The 23,443-nt window shown below is 45.9% G+C and overlaps 2 protein-coding genes across 3 annotated transcripts in view; both read left to right on the top strand.

Annotated features, from left to right (window-relative positions):
* Window positions 1-23,443, top strand: part of bola1 (bolA family member 1) — a 112,179-nt gene that overhangs the window by 87,460 nt on the left and 1,276 nt on the right.
* sv2a (synaptic vesicle glycoprotein 2A) lies at window positions 10-22,149 on the top strand. Of its 2 annotated transcripts, XM_052065055.1 has the most exons (14): window positions 10-618; window positions 4,019-4,777; window positions 10,879-11,059; window positions 11,142-11,293; window positions 11,653-11,786; window positions 11,904-11,993; window positions 12,127-12,234; window positions 12,802-12,890; window positions 12,970-13,134; window positions 13,209-13,342; window positions 16,368-16,574; window positions 16,797-16,956; window positions 17,442-17,652; window positions 19,907-22,149. In XM_052065055.1, the coding sequence occupies exons 2-13, from the start codon at window positions 4,156-4,158 to the stop codon at window positions 17,623-17,625; spliced, it is 2,226 nt and encodes a 741-aa protein (XP_051921015.1). In that variant the 5' UTR covers window positions 10-618; window positions 4,019-4,155; the 3' UTR covers window positions 17,626-17,652; window positions 19,907-22,149. The 2 variants fall into 2 exon arrangements, with proteins under 2 accessions (XP_051921015.1, XP_051921014.1); XM_052065054.1 differs by having other exon boundaries at window positions 11-618; window positions 17,442-20,152.

Here is a 23,443-nt window from a genome sequence, read left to right as displayed (position 1 = left end):
CTGAATTCCGCATTCACTCTTCCTCTCATACCATTCTATCTCCGTACATCCATCCTTCCTACATTCCCCCCTTTTTCACTCGCGATGTTCCTCCCACCTTCCATAGTTCCTTCCTTCTTCCCTCTCTTTCTTACTTTCACTTCCTGTCTTTCCTTTCATATCACCCTTGCTTTCTTTCCATCCGTCTTTCCTACTTTCTTTCCTTTTATTCATATTTGTCACATCTTCGATTTAAATTTGAATCACCGTGTACGTTCCTGTATCCTGACGTCCACCAGAGGGCGCTTTCCCTGAGGCTCAACTTGGGCCAAACAGAGGGCACGGTTCTGACGCACGTGCGGTTTGGACGCGCCACTGCGCCAAGCCTGGTTTTTGCGCATGCGCAGCACACACACACACACACACACACACACACACACACACACAAACACACTTACACACACACGCGCGCGCGCACTACCACTTGTTTTTATTTTTTTTATTTTGAAGGATGGAGGGGGCGTGGCCATCCTTGTGACGTCACCACCCATCAGGTCGTCGACCACTGAGGGGGATGAAGGCAAGAGGCGCCGCTTCACATTGCCTGCACTAAAATAGACATCAATTAATTCCAATAAGGTAAGACAACTTGATTTTACGACGGTTATTATTGTAATATATGTATATGTTATCATATAAATCAAATGATGGGCAATGGATGGAGCATGAATGAGAGGAGGGGGCTAATCATCATCAATTGGCTCCATTGGATTGAAGGGATAAGAGACGTTGTTCTTCGTGTGTGGCTACCTCCGCCAAGGAGAAAAATGAACCAAAAAAAAAAAGGCTTGAAGGTGAACTTGGCACGCACGAGATTCAATCGATTGGGTGCATTTTGAACGTCTTTTCATTTTCTGCTCGAGCTATTTTCTTGCCAAGAAATAATAACCACATTAGATGATTACTATCAATTTCTTGTCCACGCTACGTGAAACGTACTCGCAGGAAAGGGGAGTTGAATGCTTGCCGAGGGGGTTCATAGAGGAGTGGAGGTGGGGGGGGGGGCTCCCGCGCTCTGCGTCGTGCGTCAAAATGACCTTGTCATGTGTACTTGGGCATCATTGCTGCTGCCTTACGAATACATCGACAACTATTTGATGGGAGCATCGTGGATCTCAAATGAATGGAAATTCGGATGGTATTTTTTTTAAAAAAGGAGGGCGGTAGATATTTGGCAACTTTGACACCACCCTCCCCCCCAGGCCGCTGTCGCTGTTGCTCATTTGCATCCCAGCTTGTGCTCATCTTCACACCAGCACCGCCGTCATCATCATCATCATCATCATCATCATCACCACCATACACGCAGACTCTCGTTATGACGTCACACACACTTGGGGCATATTTGGCAGTAAATTAGTAGGACACAATGCTTTCTGGATTTAAAGTTGCCTCCAGCCCGTATGCAACTGGAATAGCGTCGTTCAGTGGTAGGCAACTCTGGTCCCCAAGAGCTGCTCTTTTACCTGTCTCATATTTTTCCTTCCTCCAAGCCGCCTGAGGATTTTTATCAGACCTCGACAGAGCTTGTTGATGGTCTGATCATTGTGCGTTGGAGGAGGGAAACATATCAAACATTCTGGACTGCGACCCTCGAGGTCCAATTCGACCCTCCCTCGAATTCAAGGGCCGCGGAACATAACTTTAGGCGCGCCTTAGCCATACGCTGTTGTCAGAATTCACACAGCTTTCAAATTTGGCCTTTGTTTTTACGGCAACGGGCCCTGAGCGAAGGCTGCCTCGAAGCATACTTTGGTAGGCTGTGTTGCTCCATTCTTCTTCTACACTTTAACACCTCTTCTTGCGGCGGCACAAAAGACAGTGAAGTGAGAGCCGCTAGGCCTGAAGAGTCACTACGCCTGTCCAAATTTAACGCGGTCAACCGAAGGACAAAACGTTCTTTCCAAGAATTACTCGCCGTAGTCCAAAGACGGTATTGTGATTCATTTTGTGTTGGCGGAATAAGAATGAAGCAGATTCATCCGTTTCCCTCCATGCCTGGAGTTGCCGTTTTGTCCGATAGCGCCCTCTGCTGTCCACTGCAACTGACGTCAAAGTGACCTCGGGCTCGCACGGCCAACGTCACAGTTGGCCTTTGGACTTTGACATCAATTTCAATCGACAGCAGAGGGCACTCTCTGACAAAATTCCTGCCCCCTGAATTGGATGGATTCTTCTGCTTCATTGGTATTTTACCAACACAACATTCAAGACATGGCAACCAACATCCACATTTGCGCTCTTTTGAAATTTTATCAGGCAACTTGGGGGGTCATTTTTCTTGGACTTGCGGGATTTCTTTCTTATCTATTTGCCACCTTCGCACCCACAACATAACTTGGACATAATGACCTCAAAGGTGGCCGGAAGAATGTTTTTTTTTGCGATCGCTGTAATAACAGTGAGGGAGGCACAAATATGATGACAATGCTGCACAATGTTGACAAGAAAGCCATCATAACTGCACGATAATGTGGTCAAACGTGGTGTCGTGAAGTTAATGTATCTTGTAAATATTCCACTTGGGTTTCCCAGAAGAGCTGACGCGCTCCATGCGCTTGCTAAATGTCAGCGGAAAGCGCCGAAAGCTAATCGGGGCAGCACAAGAGTGTAACGCTTGAGCTAAGCGCTAACCTGGCTTCGCGGATGTGCGAGCTGCTGCTCATGAAACGGAATCCAATTGGTTGGCACCCGGCGCCTCTCCAGACGGCACACATTAAACCATCTCAAGGGATCCACTTTGAGATTTTCAAACCCAAACCGTGCCTTTGAACCCCAATTTGAAATCTCAGCCCAGGCTTGAATGTTGAATTTGAAATCCTTCACCTTAATTTTAATGCATAGCCCCGGTTGATTTCCTCATCCTCACTCGCAACCTAACCCAGGTATAAAAGCATATTTTACAGCCTTAAACCCGTCTTGAAAATCTGTTTTGAATCTTGAATGTACTGTTGAAACCCTTAACTGAGAGGCCCTAACCGTGGCTTGAAGCCATACTTTGAAAACACTTCAAACCTTTGTTATGTAATGGGCCCTAATTTGATATCACAACCTTCTTTTGAAACACTGGACCAGGTTTATACCCAAATTTGAAACCATAACTTTCAAATTTTGGACCCAAAATGAATAGTGAAACATGACTCGAATCAAAACCCATCCATCCATCCATCCATCATCTACCGCTTATCCGGGGCCGGGTCGCGGGGGCAACAGCTTTAGCAGGGAAGCCCAGACTTCCCTCTCCCTAGCTACTTCTTCCAGCTCTCCCCGGGGGATCCCGAGGCGTTCCCAGGCCAGCTGGGTGACATAGTCTCTCCAGCGTGTCCTGGGTCTTCCTCGGGATCTCCTCCCGGTGGGACATGCCCGGACCACCTCACCGGGGAGGCGTTCAGGAGGCATCCAAATCAGATGCCCAAGCCACCTCATCTGGCTCCTCTCGATGTGGAGGAGAAGCGGCTCGACTCGGAGCCCCTCCCGGATGACCGAGCTTCTCACCTTATCTCTAAGGGAGAGCCCGGACACCCTGCGGAGAAAACTCATTTCGGCCGCTTGTATCCGGGATCTCGTTCTTTCGGTCACGACCCATAGCTCGTGACCATAGATGAGGGTTGGAACGTAGATCGACCGGTAAATTGAGAACTTCGCCCTTTGGCTCAGCTCCTTCTTCACCACGACAGACCGATACAATGTCCGCATCACAGCAGACGCTGCACCGATCCACCTGTCGATCTCTCGCTCCCTCCTGCCCTCACTCGTGAACAAGACCCCAAGATACTTAAACTCCTCCACTTGGGGCAAGATCTCCCCCCCGACCCTTAAAACCCTACTTTTTAATGCTAGTTTGAAACCTTAACCCAAGCTTGAAACCCCGGTTTGAAATCTTAACTGTAAAAGTTCAATTTTTTTCATATAACGTACATTTTTAACAATATGGGCGTTCCCCATTTGTGACATCGACGCCCTCCTGTTGTTTGTTCAGGGCGGGGCGCGCACGAGCAGGAGGGAGCGTATCAGGAGTCGTGGGTGTCGCCTTCAGGAGTCCCCATCACCCCCTCATGCGCTTGGACCGCTCCTGATCCCCAACGCAGCGAGTAGCCAGCACCTCCGCCAGCCGAGATGGACGACGACGGACGTTACCGGGACAACCGCTCTGATTTCATCCGCGGAGCCAAGGACATCGCCAAGGTGGCCAAGAAGCAGGTGGGCAAGAAAATGGGGCGCGGCGTGGACAAGATGGCCGACGAGTACACCCGCCGCTCCTACAAGCGTTTCGAAGAGGAAGACGATGACGACGACTACGCCGCGGTGCCGGTCGGCGAAGACGGCGGCGGTAGAGGCTACTACCGCAACGACAGCCGTGCCAACGACGACGACGCCCACAGTGACTCTACCGAGGGCCACGACGAGGACGACGAGATCTACGAGGGCGAGTACCAGGGCATCCCGCGGGGAGACTCGGTCAAGGCGGACGGCGCGGCGGTGCACGCGCAGGTGCAGGCACAGCACTTCCGGGACCTGTCGGCGTATGAAGGTGAGCGCAGGAAGGACCGGGAGGAGCTGGCCCAGCAGTACGAGAGCATCTTGCAAGAGTGCGGCCATGGAAAGTTCCAGTGGACGCTCTACTTCGTGCTGGGTTTGGCACTCATGGCCGACGGCGTGGAGATCTTCGTCGTAGGCTTTGTGCTGCCAAGCGCCGAGAAGGACATGTGCCTGTCGGAACCCAACAAGGGAATGCTGGGTAAGAGTTAGTCCCGTTTACCTCCACTAAGGTATTTTCCATCTGCAGAGGATTGCTTACTGGGGACATTTCAACCAGGATGTTCCTGGTGCACACGCTAGCCCTTTCCAAGGATGTTCCTGATTAATTTAGGCAAGACCTCTGAACCCTAAACATAAACCCTGAGCCTAGTTCTACCCAAAACCCGTTACCAAATCCAACCTCTAACCATAATCCTTCCTGTATCATTCCAATATAAAATGTGATCTACCTGTATAGGCCTTCATCCACGGACATTCCCAATGCTAACGCTAACCCTTTCCAAGGATGTTCCCGATGAATTTAGGCAAGACCTCTGAACCCTAAACATAAACCCTGAGCCTGGTTCTACCCAAAACCCGTTACCAAATCCAACCTCTAACCATAATCCTTCCTGTATCGTTCAAATATAAAATGTGATCTACCTGTATAAGCCTTCATCCAAGGACATTCGCAAAATGCTAACGCTAACCCTTTCCAAAGATTTGTTCCCGATGAATTTAGGCAAGACCCCTAAACCCTAAACACAAACCCTGAGCCTAGTTCTAACCTAAACCTTAACCCCTTCCCAAATCCAACCCCTACCCCTAATCTTTTTTTTTTAATATCGTTCCAATATAAACTGTGACCTACCCGTATAGGCCTTCATTCGCAATGCTAACGCTAACCCTTTCCAAGGGGGTTCCCAATGCATTTAGTCAAGAATCTTAACTCAACACAAAACCAGTACCTTAACTTTACCACTCCTTTCCTTTTCCCGCACCTTTGAGGTGCCCCCAAATTTCAAATTTCAACCCTATTCTATTACCTCTACCTAATACCCTCATTTAATTTTAACCCCACCAATCCTAACCTTAACCTTTTAAACGCTGTTCTCTGCAAAACCTTGATTTGACTTGAGCCCAATTGCCTCATGTTGCACATAAAACCTAACCCTAACCACTCCTGACCCTCAACCTCTAAAACCCGAACCCTAAACTCCAAAATGCAACCCAATTCTGACAAGGATCCACACCTAACTCCAATTCGATCTAAAACTCGAACCAAAACATTAATTTTAGCTCCAGCCTTAACACCTCATGCTACCACAAACTCTAACCTAAACCATAATCCCGGATAACTAACATTTTACGCTCCTAACCCTCACCCCTGAATTCACCCAAAGTCTGACCCTAAACCTTACCCAAAATTTACTGAAAAAGCCCCAGAAACCTTCAATCCCAACCCTTGAATTTAGTCAAGAGTCCACATTGACCGAGCCGTCCTCGTAAAGCCTATAACCACCTAAAGATGGCCAAAACCCAAACCCTCGACCCAAACCAAAACCTCACCTCACCCCAAATGGTGGTCAAGTCACCCACACCTCAACTCCTTACCTGACTTTCGAATGTACGTAAGATTCTATATTGCCCTAGCGCTAAACACCTTGCCCTGACCTACTCTGTGAAGTGCAAACCTCTACCAAAGCCCAAAAAACTAATGGCAGCCTGCACGCTATAAAAGTCACGCGAATAGAAACAAACGGCAGTCTTGATATGACTCACATCCCACCTGCTTCATCCCGGCTACCATCTATCATCATCACACACACACACACAGGCGCGCACAGTTATTGACAAGCTGTCAACAGTCTTGTCGCTAATAGAGCCTCCCGCATGTTCCTGTGAGCTCATCGGCGCAAAAGGCCGAGCGAGTGTTTGACATTTTCACGACTCTCAAGTGTCCAATGTCACTTCTCAACTCAATTGACCAAATGTGTTGGACCGCTCTTTTCATTGCGAAGGCACACATCCCGACCATCGTAGTAATCAGCGGTTTCCGTGACAAACGAGCAACGGTGACATGGACTGTTTTGACATCAAACGCTATCCAAGAACATTTAACACTGCCCTAAATCCAACGTAAAACTTGGACCTCAACCCACATCCTCGCCCTGAAGGTAACTTTTATCCGTCCCACAAAGCGGGAATTAAAAACTTTCAGGTGTAATAGTGGGTGGAATAAAAGCCTAGATCAGAGGTCAACCAACATCGTGCCCACGGGCCCGTTAGCAACGCAACGTCGTTAGCTCATCCGTCTCACTGGAAATATGGCTAACTTGCCCAAACGGGAGGACGGGCTGACATCATCTCCTATTTGCTCGTTGCCCGGTCCCGGTACGACATCCCCGTCCCTTCTCCTAAGTTTGCATGGAATCTTTGGTCTCGCTCCGGGAGATGTTCTCATACCATCATCTTTTGAACTGCTACTGAATAGCCACTTTTTGGCTACTACAAATTATTTGGAGGTAAATAATCTCCTCGCCACTGCACCCGCTAGTTTGTCCCCTTCCATGCTATGGAACTGCACTATTACAAAAGACAAAAAAAAAACACGGCCTAACCCTGAAACCTGCCTTAACCCTAACAAACATGAACCAACCCTCGGAGTTTGTCAGAGTGCGAGCCTCATAATTCCCCCAAAATGGCTACATCAAACCAAAATGGCCGACTTCCTGTTCCGTTTCAGGCTAGTTCCTTTGCATCATTTGGGATTAGCTGCCTGTGAATCGCCACCAAGTGGTTCTTTGAGCCGCAGTTTTGGTTCAAATGCCGTGAGCGACATCGTGGAGGAGCTCAGACAATTAGACTCGCCGGTACGAACTGATTTTGTTTCCAGATGTGAAAAGACTCGGTGTCTATTTAAGGGAGGCCTTTATTTCACTCGAGTGCCTGACTCAGCCGCCGTCTATGGCGCAGCGTTGGAGTGACAAGAAGGTGACATTCACTCTCCTCCTCCGTTGATTGCCGTCTGTGCATCTGTGCTGGTGTTTCCACGGCGACGGCCATGCTTATTAGCATACTAGCTCACGCATGTGCGTGTGTGTGCATTTTAGTGTAACGGCCAGGAGTGTGTTAGCGTGATCGTGTGTGCGCATGTGTGTGTGACTCATGTGCTTCACTCAAGCATGGCATAGAAACGTGGTGAGACGTCGCCGCAATGCAGCAAAGTGCTGATCAGATGCACATGAGGGTGGCTGAGGGACTAGGGTGGTACTGTAGGGGCAGGGGGGTACCACCACCCTAAAGCTGGATCAGGATCACTAGGCTACGTTAGCATGGCTAGGACAACTGATGTCCTATTCAATTTGCGGCATGAATCCTTGAGGACTTTTTGTGCATCCTGTTATGAGACGTGTCCACCCAATCTCATGTCTGTTAATGAAACTGGGATTGGGGCTCATTATTTTTAGTGTCAAAACATCAAAAACATCGACTGGAATTGGCTTAAAATGGCTGCTTTGAACCAAAACCTTGAAAAAACAGTTTTTTTCTGCATCCTGACAAAGTAGACATTTCCACTTAATTTTTTTGTCCATCGGTGAAACTGGTTTTTGGGGCTCATTATTTTAAGAATCGCGGCCCGGTAGTCCAGTGGTTAGCACGTCGGCTTCACAGTGCAGAGGTAGCGGGTTCGATTCCAGCTCCGGCCTCCCTGTGTGGAGTTTGCATGTTCTCCCCGGGCCTGCATGGGTTTTCTCCGGGTGCTCCGGTTTCCTTCCACATTCCAAAAACATGCGTGGCAGGCTGATTGAACACTCTAAATTGTCCCTAGGTGTGAGTGTGGTTGCGAATGGGCGTTCGTTTCTGTGTGCCCTGCGATTGGCTGGCAACCGATTCAGGGTGTACCCTGCCTACTGCCCGAAGACAGCTGGGATAGGCTCCAGCACCCACCGCGACCCTAGTGAGGATCAAGTGGCTCGGAAGAAAAGAAGAAGATTTTAAGAATCAGAGTGATTTCATCACCCAAAATGGCTGCTTCAAGCCAAAATGGCCAACTTCCGGTTCCATTTCTGGGATTGGTCCTTTTAGTTTTTTGTGGATCCGATGATGACAGACGTGTCCACCCAATTTCATGTCTGTCAATGAAACTGGTATTGGCGCTCATTATTTTGAGCATCACACCATCAAAGTGAAAATGGCTCATATGAGCCAAAACCTTGAAAAACCTTTTTTGTACATCTTGATAAAAGAGACACGTCCACCCGATTTTTCCATTTTCCATTAAATTGGTGTTGGGTTATTTTTATCATCAAAGTGTCAAAGTAGGAACCGTGGAATTCACCTCATATGGCTTCTTCCAAGCAAAAAGCTTCTTGTTCCGTTTCGGCCAGGACACCCTTGAAAATTAAAAAAAAAAAATTTTTAGTGTGAAACCGGGATCCGGCCAAAAATTGCCAAAATCACTCACTTCCTGTTTTGTTTTGGTTCCCTGAGACTTTTTCGTGTATCCCGGTATGTTTGACCACTCGTGGTTCATATCCATCAGGATGGTGTTGAGGACCCCTAAAATACCGTATATACATAATCATCAAGATTGACATGCAGTTGATGGACAGCGAGCGGGTCATCTTGGACAACAAAACACCACCTGTACTAACCTACGTTTGCTTTCACACTGATGGAACGAGACAAACCAAATGATGAAGAAAAGCAGCAATGACAGAAGCGTGATGATGAAGGGGGCGAGGCTGAGGGGGCAGAGCAGCTGAGCATCTCTGTAGGCTCGGAAAGGATGTGGGGGGAGGGGAAAAAAAGAGAAAAAAAGGGGACGGGCGATGGAGTCTGTGACAACGATGCTGAAAAGCTCCAGGCCGTGTGTGTGTGTGTGTGTGTGTGTGTGTGTGTGTGTGTGTGTGTGTGTGTGTCACTGAAGGCTAGTGTGTTGTGCAGTGTGGGGGCGGGGGCAACGCGTGAGGGAAATGGTTGACTATAAATAGTAATGGAGTGTTCCCTCTTCCTCAGCTGAGGATCTTTGGCTTCTGGATGTTGCTCGGCCATCACGACCACGGCAGGCCTCGGCAAGGGCGACCCAAAGGCCATTTTTTTTTTTTGAGTCACTGGTTTAGTTCTTGTAAATACATTTTTTAAAAATGTACTTTACCTTCGTGGTGATCTGAATACACACCGATTTCGGATTTTGTCCTCAGGGTGGATCAGCTTTTGTCTGAGTGTCTTAGTGGGTTATTCTGGCAAACCAGCTACATAACGGGCCTCCTTGTTTTACGTTCTGTCTCAGTCTTTAAACTCTGGTGGAGTGGCAAGCCTGATTTAGGATATAAATTAGCAAACGAGTACTGAAAAAGTACACCTTATAGCAGATTTTTTTTGTGGCTACTTAAAAAAAAAAAATACAAGCCCTATATTTTACCCAAGATGGCCGCTTCAAATCAAAGCATTAAATGTGGTGGGGTTCAGGTCCATCAGACTTTTTCGTACGTCTTGTTACAAATTCATCCAAATTGTGGCTTGATAGGCGGGCCGGTGTTTGATTGGTTAACACGTCGACCTCACAGTGCAGAGGAACCGGGTTCGATTCCAGCTCCGGCCTTCCTGTATGGAGTTTGCATGTTCTCCCCGTGCCTGCGTGGGTTTTCTCCGGGTAATCCGGTTTGCTCCCACATTCCAAAAACATGCATGGCAGGCTGATTGAACACTCTAAATTGTCCCAATGTGTGTGTGTGCGCTGATGATTGTCTGTCTGTGTTGCGATTGGCTGGCAACCGGTTCAGGGTGTCCCCCGCCTACTTCCCAAAGATACCTGGGATAGGCTCCAGCACACCCGCGACCCTTGTGAGGATAAAGCGGTTCAGAAAATGGATAGATGGAAGTGGCTTGATATTTAATTTTTTTGACGGCCCGGTAGTCCAGTGGTTAGCACGTCGGCTTAACAGTGCAGAGGTACCGGGTTCGATTCCAGCTCCGGCCTCTCTGTGTGGAGTTTGCATGTTCTCCCCGGGCCTGCGTGGGTTTTCTCCGGGTGCTCCGGTTTCCTCCCACATTCCAAAAAACATGCGTGGGAGGCTGATTGAACACTGTAAATTGTCCCTAGGTGTGAGTGTGAGTGCGAATGGTTGTTCGTCTCTGTGTGCCCTGTGATTGGCTGGCAACCGATTCAGGGTGTCCCCCGCCTACTGCCCGAAGACAGCTGGGATAGGCTCCAGCACCCCCCGCGACCCTAGTGAGGATCAAGCGGCTCGGAAGATGAATGAATGAATGAATGACTGTCCTCCATCCATATCAAATCTCTTCTCCCAACTTCAGGCCTGATCGTATATCTGGGAATGATGGTGGGTGCGTTCGTGTGGGGAGGCCTGGCCGACCGCATCGGGCGGCGGCAAACGCTGCTCATCTCGCTGTCCATCAACAGCGTATTTGCCTTCTTCTCGTCCTTCGTGCAAGGCTACAGCTCCTTCCTCTTCTGCCGCCTGGCTTCGGGAGTCGGGTGAGAGAACACCGCTTGAAGAGACGCTTGCGATCTTCAATTCACTTGATCTCTGAAGTTCTCGTTCTTGTTTCCGCACCAGCATCGGTGGCTCCATCCCCATCGTGTTCTCCTACTACTCCGAGTTTCTGGCTCAGGAGAAGCGAGGGGAGCACCTCAGCTGGCTCTGCATGTTCTGGATGATCGGTGGCATCTACGCCTCGGCCATGGCCTGGGCCATCATTCCACACTATGGTGAGGGTTCTCAGAGTCCCTATTAGCCAATCGGATGCCAGGAAAATGCTCGGTATTAGCCAATGGCAGAGCAGCTAAAAGTATGTTGCGTTCAGGAAATTCGGAGGTGTGACTAGCAGCCCATTATGCCCATATTTTTACCTTTCGTACCTTGAAATGTCATTCTCAGCAAACTCAATATTCAATGCTGTTAGGACATTTCTTAACTTGAATATGAAGAGATGTTCGTAAGTAGAGGTACCACTGTATTTTTTTTTTAGTTTGGAAATCATTTTTCAGATTTGTCTCTTTTCTGGTGCGTATATGGCTGAGACATTGTTTATGGATATCGCTTACATGATTGCTCTCGTCACGCTCAGGCTGGAGCTTCCAGATGGGCTCAGCCTACCAATTCCACAGCTGGCGCGTCTTCGTACTGGTGTGCGCCTTCCCCTCGGTGGCGGCCATTTCAGCCCTCACCACCATGCCTGAGAGTCCTCGCTTCTACCTGGAGGTCAGTTCAACATTCAGTCGCACGATTTTCCTATGGACCGGTTGTCCGTGATTTTCGTTTTGGCTTCACTGTGACATGTTGGTTGCTTTCATCTTGGTTTGTTTTCTCCACTTCCAGAATGGGAAACACGACGAGGCTTGGATGATTCTGAAGCAGGTTCACGACACCAACATGAGGGCCAAAGGATATCCGGAGAGGGTGTTCTCTGTAAGCCACATATTGGAACGATTACTACACTGCTAAAAAAAATAATATATATGTACACATCCCTTGAGTTTTTGGGAGTCGCGCATCTCGCAATCAGAATTTTGGGTTTAACCGAATTAAACTGACATGTCAGGTGACCACCATCAAAACAGTGAAGCAGATGGACGAGCTGGTCAACTTGGGCGATGGCGCCGCTTGGCATGAGAAATGGAGAATAAAGCTCACCTCGCTTTTCCATCAGGTACAGCAAGCGTTGATTCAGGAATGTATGTTATACAAGTGTGTTTGGAGACAAAAAGAAAGCTATTTTGGTCTGAAGCGGCCGTTTCTGGGCCAATTGCAGGGTTTGATGAACTTCGATGAGGGAGTTAGCCCAAATGAGCACCAATCAGAAGCAGGCATTCTCTAAAGATGGTTGACGTTGATGAGCCTACACCAGCTAAAGCTGAAAGACCAGGACATCAAAATTTGAGACTCCTTTCGAGGAAGTTGAAATAAAATAGCACCCGAAATCAGTTTCCTCGAGTGATATGAACAAACCACAAGTCTCAAGAACACTGCTTGAAATTGCATAAGCTACATTCTGCCCGTCGGCTTGATCTGATTCCTGTCACACTCCTCAAATTCGACTTTATTAAGGCTGACTGTGCAACCATTTTAGCAAATATTCAAAATGAATCTGGCCTTGTTCAGACCGGGCCACCTTACTAATCTTAACCGGGAACTTTTCTCAAATGACCCCAAATCAGAAGCGAAGACAGATGGGCTGATAATTGATATTAATATGCTGTCTTCTTTGTTCTTTTAGGTGTGGAGTAATTTCCAGGCGGTTTTCTCCCCCGAGTACCGCCGCACCACTTACATGATGATGGCCGTCTGGTTCTCCATGTCCTTTAGGTAGTAATCTTACCTCAGGATACTGTGCAGTGGTCTGGGAATATACATTTTAACGGAGACTCCTGTTTTGCCGGCACAGCTACTACGGTCTGACCGTGTGGTTCCCCGACATGATCAAGTACCTTCAGAAGCAGGAGTACGCCTCACGCACCAAAGTTTTTGTCAAGGAGAAGGTGGAGCACGTCACTTTCAACTTCACCCTGGAAAACCAGGTGCACCGCCAGGGGGAGTACTTCAACGACAAGTGAGTCAACGTTCGCCATCCTGAATTTTGTCTGAAACGGGCAAATGAACCCGCTTGGCTCTTCCGCTTTCCAGGTTCATGAACCTGAAAATGAGGTCCATGGTGTTTGAGGACTCGCTGTTTGAGGAGTGCTACTTTGAGGACATCACCTCCAGTAACACTTTCTTCAAGAACTGCACTTTCATTGCCACCCTCTTCTACAACACAGGTGAGGGGAGCATGGCTACAATATCCAGTTCCATAGAAGGAAGTGGAGGTCCACCTGTTGCAGCAAATGGATCTTGGGTCCTTTTTCAAACCATGCAGCTGCTTTGCTAAATATGGGTGGAAAGAAAACCTTTTTGGTTTACAAAAGTTTTGATGTGACACAGCTAGTAGTACAGTGCTACCTCTACTTGTGAAATTAATTGATTCTGCAAGAAATTTTTGAACGAGAATTTTTTTTAAGTCAAGACGTGTTTTCCATGTAAATGCCCTAATCCGTTCCAAGGCCCCCCAAAATTCAGACCTAAATATTTTCTAAAGCATAAAAATACATCAAAATATGTACAGTTATACAAATGACAAGGACAGTGCATAGACACAGATCTCTCTATTGATCTATCTAGATACACTGGCACATACGGTAGAAGTCCCTCTTTGCCAATGCAATGCCAGATAGATCAACCATCTTCCTGGCGATATCTAATGGCAGAGCAGCTATAAGTATGTTGCGTTTAGGAAACTCGGAGCTGCAACTAGCGGCCCATACTGTATTTTTACATTACGTATCTTGACATTTATTTCATAACAAGAGGCAATATTTTCTTGTTGAGGCGTTTCATCACTTGAAAATTTCGTACGAAGAGACGTTCGTAAGTACAGGTATCACTGTACAAGTAAGCCTCAAAATCCATGCCAGATCAGGATTTGCCCACTGGGCCCACAGGTTTTGGACTTGTCCAGTTAGTACTTGTGGGGCTCCTCGCAAGTACTAAACTGGAAGTTTAGTGTTTCTTGTGACTGTCTGTTATGCGGCCCCAGCGGATTCTGCTCCAGTGTCTGTTTGAGCTCTGCTGGTCTCAAGGTGGGTCACATCTGAAAGCGCACCTTGCACGAAAACGAAGCCAAACAATTGGTGAGAGTGAGAAAAATCTCTAGCTTCTTCTCAAGTCATCACAGCTTGACGTAACTTCGATGACATCACGGCGCCACTCTCTGATGTCATGGCAGAGCTCTCGTTTTGCGACTAGGCAAAGCCACCAGAGGTGTCTGATGGTCACCGGAATTATTGTTGATGGGAAAAGTTTGAGAGGTTTGGAGCCACACGAGAATTCAACTACGCCATGCCCGTGTTGATATTAGGTATCTTGGTTGGGTCTGCGGTGACCAAGGCTGCCAATCAATACTTAGGCTCTCCTGCTTCTAAGAACTGTGAATCCCTTTTAGAAATACTGTTCCAGAGCCCCTCAGAAGGAAATCTCCTGATTCCAGAAGACAACTGGCTCGATTCCCTCGACCGGTTGCTGTTGATGGCCCATCCTGCCTACCCGGACCCCGACTTGGGGAAGCTTCTTCGCCTGGTCTACCCAAATGACCCGGACCCCGACTTGGGGAAGTTTCTTCGCCTGGTCTACCCAAATGATCCGCAGGAACCCACCTGGGATGAGGAGATATTTTGGGGTCCAAGGGTGTCCCCTGAACCACGCGCACCGGTGCCAGTTATCAAGACGTCTTTAGAAATGGCCAGAACTGTACTTTCTCCTCTTGCCGACGCCTCTTTGAGGAAAGCTACCCTGTGTTACCACCGGCTGAAGACCACAGATTCCTACATGCGTTTCGAAAACTGGCTCACGAGATTCTCGACGCCTCCTCGGCTCGCTTACCTTTGCGCCTCGACCATCGTTTCATTTTACCTACGCAAAGCTTGGCGGATTTTCCACGGCTCCCAGCTGGAAATGTTTTTCTTGGAACACAAACCGCAACTGCTTACTTTTTTGCTCTTTCCGTCCTCTATCCTGTTTCCTCTGGTCTACTGTTTGCTTCCTTGATAGCACCCACTAGATTTATTTTACGGTGGTGCTGATTCAATAACCCTTACTACCCTCTATCATCAAATGGCTTGAGGATAATGTGCCACATAAAACCAAACCAGAATGCTTGTGTGGGTTCGAACTCTTCTGGGTGCTGTTGTTTCTAAACTTACGATCCACTACTTCAACTTGGACGTGGCAAAGAAAAGTTCTCACTTACAGAAACGTGGCCCACAATTCCAAGCAAAGCTCCAGAATCTAAATGTTACTGAGAGTCCCGTTGTCTCAGAGTTCAAGTTTGAGTGAGACTTGACTTTGGGTCCTCTGGTGGGTCCGGGCGTCACCAATGCCACTTGATCTCAGACATAGCCCTCCTTTTATAGACCTTTGGGACACCATTCCAAGCCAATGTTCTCCCGGATGACAATGCTACAGATCATCGGGCTTTGAGACACCGGAATGCCGCACTTGATTTTGGGTTCTGCCCTGGGTTCTTGAGTCTCCAAAGTAGTTCCCCTTTTTGGAGTCATGTGGACCACAATTCCAAGCCAACCAGTATTGAAGCTCTTATTGGGTCAGAAGTCTTGAAAGCTACTGTCCATTACTTCAGCGCAGATGTGATCCTTTTCAGCTCCTCGTGATGTTTTAGTTCTTCTCTATTCTTGATAGGTTGCTTCACTTTTTCATGTTTTCGTCCTAACGACAAGACAATTTTTACAAATATTTAGATATTCGCTGTGTGGCATTACTTGTTAATATGGAGTTTACTGACATATCTATTTTTTTAAATGTGAAAATAAAGATGTCTGTTGCTTTTATACCCCGCTTTGATCAATCTGACCTCATTGCGCAACCTTAACACCTGAATTTGGTGCCTTTTTGCAAGTGGAATGACCAAATTTGGTACCTTTTGATGCCTCAACACCTGAATTTGGATCCTTTCTACCTCCTTTATACCCACGTGTGGTGCCTTTGTGTTGCCCTAGCATCAAGTGTTCTTCCTGCCAACTCGACACTCAAATCTAAAGCATTTTTGCCACACCAACACCCAAATTCGGGGCCTTTCTGTTGCCTGACTACTGGGTGACAGACACTTCCTGTCCTTTTGAGTAAAATGTGTTTTGAAACGAGTACGAAAAATTTCACTGAAGCCCATCTCCAACCGTCCTTCTGGTCTAACACCTTCTGGCATTTGTTCCCTCTACACTTTGCTCCTCAAAGACCTGTTCAAGTACAGGTTGGTCAACAGCCGTCTGATCAACAGCACCTTCCTGCACAACAAGGAGGGCTGCCTGCTGAGCGACGTGAGCGACGAGAACAACGCCTACATGGTCTACTTTGTCAGCTTTCTGGGGACCTTGGCCGTGTTACCGGGCAACATCGTGTCGGCGTTGCTGATGGACAAGATCGGCCGGCTCAGGATGCTCGGTAAATTTCATTGCTGCATATCAACGGCAGGCCGTGCGATTCTCACTTTTCTGTGATCCAACACTGTAGTATTTATTCTAAAATCCATTGGTGGATTAGACATACTATACATGATGACTAATTTCATCGAAGGAAAAAAATATACCATTTGAGTTGTGCATGTAGGTCCAGAGAAGACCTTGCTGGCCCCGCCTCCAACGCTTGTCATTTTGCTCTCTCCAGCGGGTTCCAGCGTGATTTCCTGCGTCAGCTGCTTCTTCCTGTCATTCGGCAACAGCGAGTCAGCCATGATCGCGCTGCTCTGCCTTTTTGGCGGCATCAGCATCGCCTCCTGGAACGCCCTGGATGTACTGACCGTTGAGCTCTACCCATCCGACAAGAGGTACGCAAATGCCGATTCTCCTCGACGACTGAAATGACGTCAATGCAGTGTGGTCGGACCACTGTGTGATGACGCTGCTGTTGCTTTGCTTGGTGGGTTGCGCTTCTGCTTTTCTGATGTCACCAAATGACGAGGATGCTGCATAGACACGTGTCTATCTACAAACATTGACACATACGGCAGAAGTCCCTCTTAGCCAATGGGAGGCCGGGAAAATCAAGCGTCTTCCTGGCAATAGCCAATGCCAGAGCTAGCTGCTAAGTATATTGCCTTCAGGCACCTCGGAGCTGCGAGCAGCAGCCCATACTGTATTTTTACCTATCTTGAAATTTCTTTCGGAACAAGAGGTAATATTTTTCGTAATTTGAAAATTACGTATTAAGAGATGTTTTTAAGTAGCGGTATCATTGTAGTTGATTGAGTAAATAAGACTCATGTGACTTGCAAGGAATGTGGTTCTCTAAACGTCCCCTTCCCGCATTCAGGACCACGGCGTTCGGCTTCCTCAATGCTCTGTGCAAACTGGCGGCGGTGCTGGGAATCAGCATCTTCACGTCCTTCGTGGGCATCACCAAGGCCGTGCCCATTCTCTTCGCTTCGGGGGCGCTGGCGGCCGGCAGTTTCCTGGCCCTCAAACTACCTGAGACCAGGGGTCAGGTGCTGCAATAATAAAAGGCCACAGGGGAGTTTACAGAGGTGAGATTGGAGCTTTAGTCACAATTGGTTTGAATGGAATCATGATGCAATTCGTAGATACCCCCTCCAAAAATGTGGCGGAAGTCGGGGGTCCGGGAACTGGAAGGCTCCTGATGGTGAGCCATACAAAATCCGATAGTTTGTCCACTCGCATACGCCAATCATTCCATTTGATGCCTTTGGGTGTTTTCATTGATGGTTTTGTTGACACTTAAGCATTGCAGGTTGGTTTTTGTTGTAGTGGGCACAAACGAAGCCCCTCTTGCCCTTTAAAAACAGGATTTACGTTCATTAACGTCGAGTTGAAAGTCATCAAGTTCCATTTAAAGCACAAGCGTAGTGCGAGTGTGAGGACTCTCATATCGTAAATCCCTTTGTAAAGAAATGGCTTTTTAGGACTTCTCCTGGCCCCGCCCACCTCCACCTCGTGTTATGCATGTCCAAGTGTATGTATGTACATGTACTCAGAAAGCATCAAAACCATGTACAGTACAGATGTGAGACCAGACTCTTTTCAAAATGCCGCTTTTCCACCGCAAGGTACCCAAGCACTCCAGCATTTGAACAGAATCACACACAAGCGACAATCGTCTCTCTCTTCTCACAGAGTCAGCCATCATCTCAAAATGTGTTTATCAACCTGCCCACGCTGGTGCAAAGTGTGTTGAAGTTCCAGCTTTTTATCGAGGCCATTTGGCCCTGACTTCAAATGCTAATATGGGAGCGTTCAAAAAGCTGGCAACCTTTCAGTCAGAAAGTGGGCGGAGTCTCACGTGACTCGGTTTGACAAAGTCGATACCTTTCGTGTGGGAGAGATCTTCGGAATGTTGCTCAAGCCACGTTTCAAACCATGCTCAAAGTATAACATCTATTTTTTTAAAAATGAGCACACTGGAGCAAAATAAGGTAGGCGACTTTTATCCAAGAGGAGACTGCGGGCAGCTAGATAACAACATCAGGCGCCACAGTCTCCACTTGGCTGCAGAGTGAAGGTCAATTTAGCAAGCATGTTTTCCTTCCAGATTAGCCACGGGTGAGGAGGAAACCAATTTCATCCAAGAGGAGACAGAGGGCAGCGAAGTGGAGAATGTGGAGCACAGCTAAGGCTATGCTAACATTAGCATCTGTTTATTCTCTCCCTCGGCCCAAGGAATAGTCCCTGGTGTGGCGATAGCATGATGGTGCAGTGGAAAAGCGACATTATTATGTGTTACATAAGAGATGACAGAGACGCCTAATATATGAAATTATCTTCAAAACAATTATGATAACGACCTGTGTGAAGTGAATGTTAGCCTGATTGTTGTGCAATATGGAACCCTTCCCGTGCAATATCCCCCCCCATCATAATTTTATTACTGGTGATTTTCTTTTTTGGGGGTTGGCAAAATAATTTCACTGAACTAGACATACCCTGCAGGGCTTGACCAATAGGTGGCGCTAATCATGTGTGAAAATGACATTCACTGCCAAGGGCTGAGAGTGTAACAGCACAGGGTAGATTCAACAAAAACACAGCAATTCACATCCGTTCACATCGTTTATGTCGAAAACTGCCATTTTATAGGATAGCAGCCATAATAGATGCAACTTTATGTACGGGGCAGTCGCAATTCCATTTTGATTTGAATTTGTTCACCGCCATATCCCAAAAAGGATTCCATTTATTTCACTCAGAATTCTGCACACAACACAACCAAAAAACATGGGCGCAGATTCTTGCTCATACCATTTTTTTGCTAATTTATTGAAAAGTAAATTTACAATCACACATTTGCCAACAACATATCTGATTGGTACTTGTCAGTTCGCAGAACTGAAAAATTCCTGAAACTTTCGCTGCAGATTCTCTTTCATCGTGTTTCATGTCAAATTTGATTCAAATAATTTCTGGTAGATTGAATGCATTCATTTTCCCCTCCAAATTCAAAACTTCATTGTGATTTTTGTTTCACTTGAGGTAAAAAGAAGGCCCTTTTACAGTAGTACCCTTGAAAATACCTGATTGGAACTATTGAATTCCTGGAACTACAAGGCCCCAGAAATAATTTCTGGAACTTGTGCGTCAGTTTGTCTCCGCTCTACTTAAATTGACCCGTATTCTGGGTTAAAAACAACACCCGGTTAGTACTGTCAGTGGTCCGACAACCAATATAACCTGAGGCTAACTTCCAGGAACTAAAGATGACAACAACTTAGCGTTCCTGGAACTACAGTTTCAGATTTTCTGTCATTTATTTGAATTTTGTTTTAGGATAAAGAGAAGACCATTCATGCAGTGGATTAAAACCTGCAGTGCCAGGAACTAAAACTGCGCAGAACAAAAAGTTCCTGGAATTTTACCTTCATATTACAGGATTGTCTTTTGTTCTTGGGCTAATGTGAAAAGACCAACAAATCTGATTGTAACCTTTTAATTCCCTATAGGGGCAAAAAAAAAAAAAGGATTTTCTTTACTTTTTGAGTAAAACATAGTCCTTTTTAGAAGACGCACCCCCCCCCCCCCCCCCGCCCAAAAACAAAACATACTGGATGCTTTTACTTCCCTCAAATTAACCAACCCTACTAAAGGTTCTTTGACCTTAAGCTTCAGATTTCTTGTTCAGGGGGTCACGGGGGGCCCACCCTGTGATTGAGCACAATTTCTAAAAATGCATTAAAAAGTCAAAAAACAAAAAATCACATATGTGTTGTTTATGCCATTTTGAGGGGAAAAAATGAGTGTATTCATTTTTCGACATTTAAATTTTAATAGAACGCTCCAGGAACTTAACAGGAGGTCAAGGAGCCAGAAGCTATGTTGGTGCTTTTTATTTTATTATTATTATTATTTGTTTTTATTGCAAACATTGTAACCAACAACAACCTTGTAAACTTTGTATCACTTTGGGATGTTGAGTGCAGAAAAAAAAGTGGATTGGATCCATTTTCGAATAAGGCTGTGAAAAGATGTGGAAGAGATGAAGGCGTGTGAAGTTGTGGCGGCTGCTTTTTAAATAAAGTTTGAATCAAGTCAGACAGATGGCCCGTTGCACTAAACGCACATGCGTACACGCACATGCTGGGCAAACCGCCAAAATTCAAGAGCACAAATTCTACCTAAGCAGACAATTTAGTGACAAAGCAGCCCTTAACCCGCCCGTTCCATCTTTTTTCTTTTAACTATTTTTTTTTTTAAAGACGATTTCAGTGTGCCATTTTTTTCATGTCGTTAATTCTTACCAAATGTTTTCTACCACCAGAGTTTTACACGTCAAATGCCATGTGTGCTCTATACATATGAACATATGTACATACAACTGAGGGTCATAATAGTCTAACTAAACAAGAATAGGATTTTTTTTAAAGTCTGTGCTCATCGGTCATGTGACCTCGAGAAATAGCAACTGGAGTTCCAGACCCACACAGATTTCATCTGTGAAAATGCCAACCAGTAAAAGAAATAAAACACATAAAACTCTCCGCGGGGATTTCAAGGTTTTTCGTTCAACACTGATAATGTAAAAATAAATACACTATAAATAAATACATAAATAAATGCAACTTTACTCGAGACCTCTGAACTTTTCCAGGGCCGCACTGATCGCTTTAGCTCTAGGAATCACAGGTACCAAGACTCAAAAGCCCCTGGAACCTAAGTGTCAGATTTTGTTCTTGGACCTTGCTAGTACTTTTCAGCAGTCCAGGAATCAACTAGGACCCTTTTGTTCCTAAAAAAAGACCCTGCTCGTGCTTTCAAGCTGTAAGTTTCTAGTTCCAGGATACCCTGGTACCAAGAGTTAAAAGTTACTGGAACCTCAGCTTCAGATTGCCTCTCCTCTGTTTAAATTAAATTTAGTTCTGGGGTAAAAGGAAGATCCATAACAACGTAGAAGATTGGATCCATTTTATTCAAGGAAGTAGTGGTGCCGAGAACTTGAAGTTCCTGGAACACAGGCTACCATACTTTGGTTCAGGGTTCATTTTGTGCAAAGAATCAGTTGCCATGGCAACAACTGTCGTGGCGAGCACAAAAAGCTAACAGAGCAATAAATTGTCTAGATTTCTTTCCTCTCTGCCAGCATACAACACACACACACACACACACACACACACACACATGCAGAAAATCCCGAAAGCTCCCCCCCCTTCCTCATTTGTTCAATGTAACAAAGGATTGCTCATCTTTGTCGGTGTGTACTGTGCTGTAGGATATGTAGTTTCATTGTAAGCATAGCCAACTGTGTGTGTGCAATCATGGATATGAAAGTAAAAAAACAAAACAAAACAAAACAAAAGATGTGTAAAATTATGTATGTTGTCCTTGATTTTGTGTTTTCTAAAAGAGAATGGAATCTCAGTAAATATGTCAGTGTGATGGCTCATCGTGAACCCAAGTGGGACTTTGCTTTTGTTTCAAAGCTGTGTGATATTTTTCTGAAAACTCATCATGGGGTTTGCAATCAACCCTTTAGAATCATGGAAAACCATAAGGAATAAAAGTTATGATGAAAAGAGCATCTTTGTCCTTGTCACATTTGTCAAGTTTTTATGTTATTATTATTATTATGACTATTTTCTTGTCAACCGGTGTTGCCCAACCAGGGGTACGCGAGCACATTGCAGGGGGTACGTGGAAAATGTTACAAGAATAGAAATAAATAGAAAATCAGCCTTTTAAAAATATTTGGTTTGAGAAGGCCATTATATTTGTGAGTGATTTAACGGATCGTCAAGGGACCTTTGAATACATTATTTGGATTGTTCGCAAAGAGAAAATAACAATATAATAACAATGTAATAAAATAAAATAAAGTGTAATATAATCAATTTACCTTGATTCACATTGACACACATACACACCTGCCTAACATCTGATGTATCTCCTAATACAGGAGATGAAAAGTTTTTTTTATTTTTAGATGAAAACTACAAGTCCCTCCTGAGCCGAAACATCCGGCACGCTCGTTACGTCAACAAAAAAAGGAAGCCATGGATAGAGCGTCTTCGTATTTTCTCCTCACTTTGTATTATTTCGGATTTATTATCACAACTCTTTTGAGGTTTCACTTCACCCGAACGGCACAATAACTCCACAAACCTCGGACAAGTGTTGGAATTGCCAAGCAACTGGCGAAAACTACAAGTCAGTACTTCATTTCCGCCCTGTTTGTTACGTCACGAGAGCGACGGCGCCGCGTCACCACCAGCAAGGTGAGATTCCGATGTTTTCTTTTTAAAGCTCGAATTTCACTTTAAAATTTTCAATCGAATCCCTCGATGGTTATATGGTTTGTTGAATATACAGCGGGGCTGTACGGCATAATTAGGTCGAAAAACAGCAACAAAAAAGGGAGGGGGCGATGTTTATGGGTATGATAGCAGCTAATGCTAGCTCAACAGGCAATCGGTTAGTCAAGCTGGTTGAGGTGAGTTACGCAAAAATAATGTTGGACGTTTCAGTGGCAATGTTTCGAGAATAACGTTTCAAATGTTAACGAGTAAATAACATTTTCATAAGCGTCAGCTTGAGAGCAGCAGCCTTTCTTGACGCAGGTGGATTCTTGTAACAGCGCTGCAATGTTGACATTTTGGGTATGCAGCTTCCCCATAAATGAGAAAGTAAAGCATTATTATGAAACCTGACCGCTTTATTCTTTTTAAAATAGACTTGTTTTGTTGTTGAGAACTTTTTTTTTCACGAGTCCACATTCATTTCTTTACAGTGTGACATGGTAATTTTTAATGGATTTATTTTTTGACTCATGGCATTGCAAATTAAAATTATGAATTTACTCTCATAATAATATTT

Source organism: Hippocampus zosterae, chromosome 5 (genome assembly GCF_025434085.1).
Source record: "Hippocampus zosterae strain Florida chromosome 5, ASM2543408v3, whole genome shotgun sequence".
NCBI lineage: Eukaryota > Metazoa > Chordata > Actinopteri > Syngnathiformes > Syngnathidae > Hippocampus > Hippocampus zosterae.
The sequence above is the reverse complement of the archived record's forward strand: the minus strand, read 5'-3'. Positions and strand labels throughout refer to the sequence as shown.

Coding starts and splice junctions, on each gene's coding strand:
- sv2a (XM_052065055.1), top strand. CDS start 4,156: ATGGACGACGACGGACGTTACCGGGACAACCGCTCTGATTTCATCCGC. Junction 11,060..11,141: donor CGCCTGGCTTCGGGAGTCGG/GTGAGAGAACAC, acceptor TTTCCGCACCAG/CATCGGTGGCTCCATCCCCA. Junction 11,787..11,903: donor GTCCTCGCTTCTACCTGGAG/GTCAGTTCAACA, acceptor CTCCACTTCCAG/AATGGGAAACACGACGAGGC.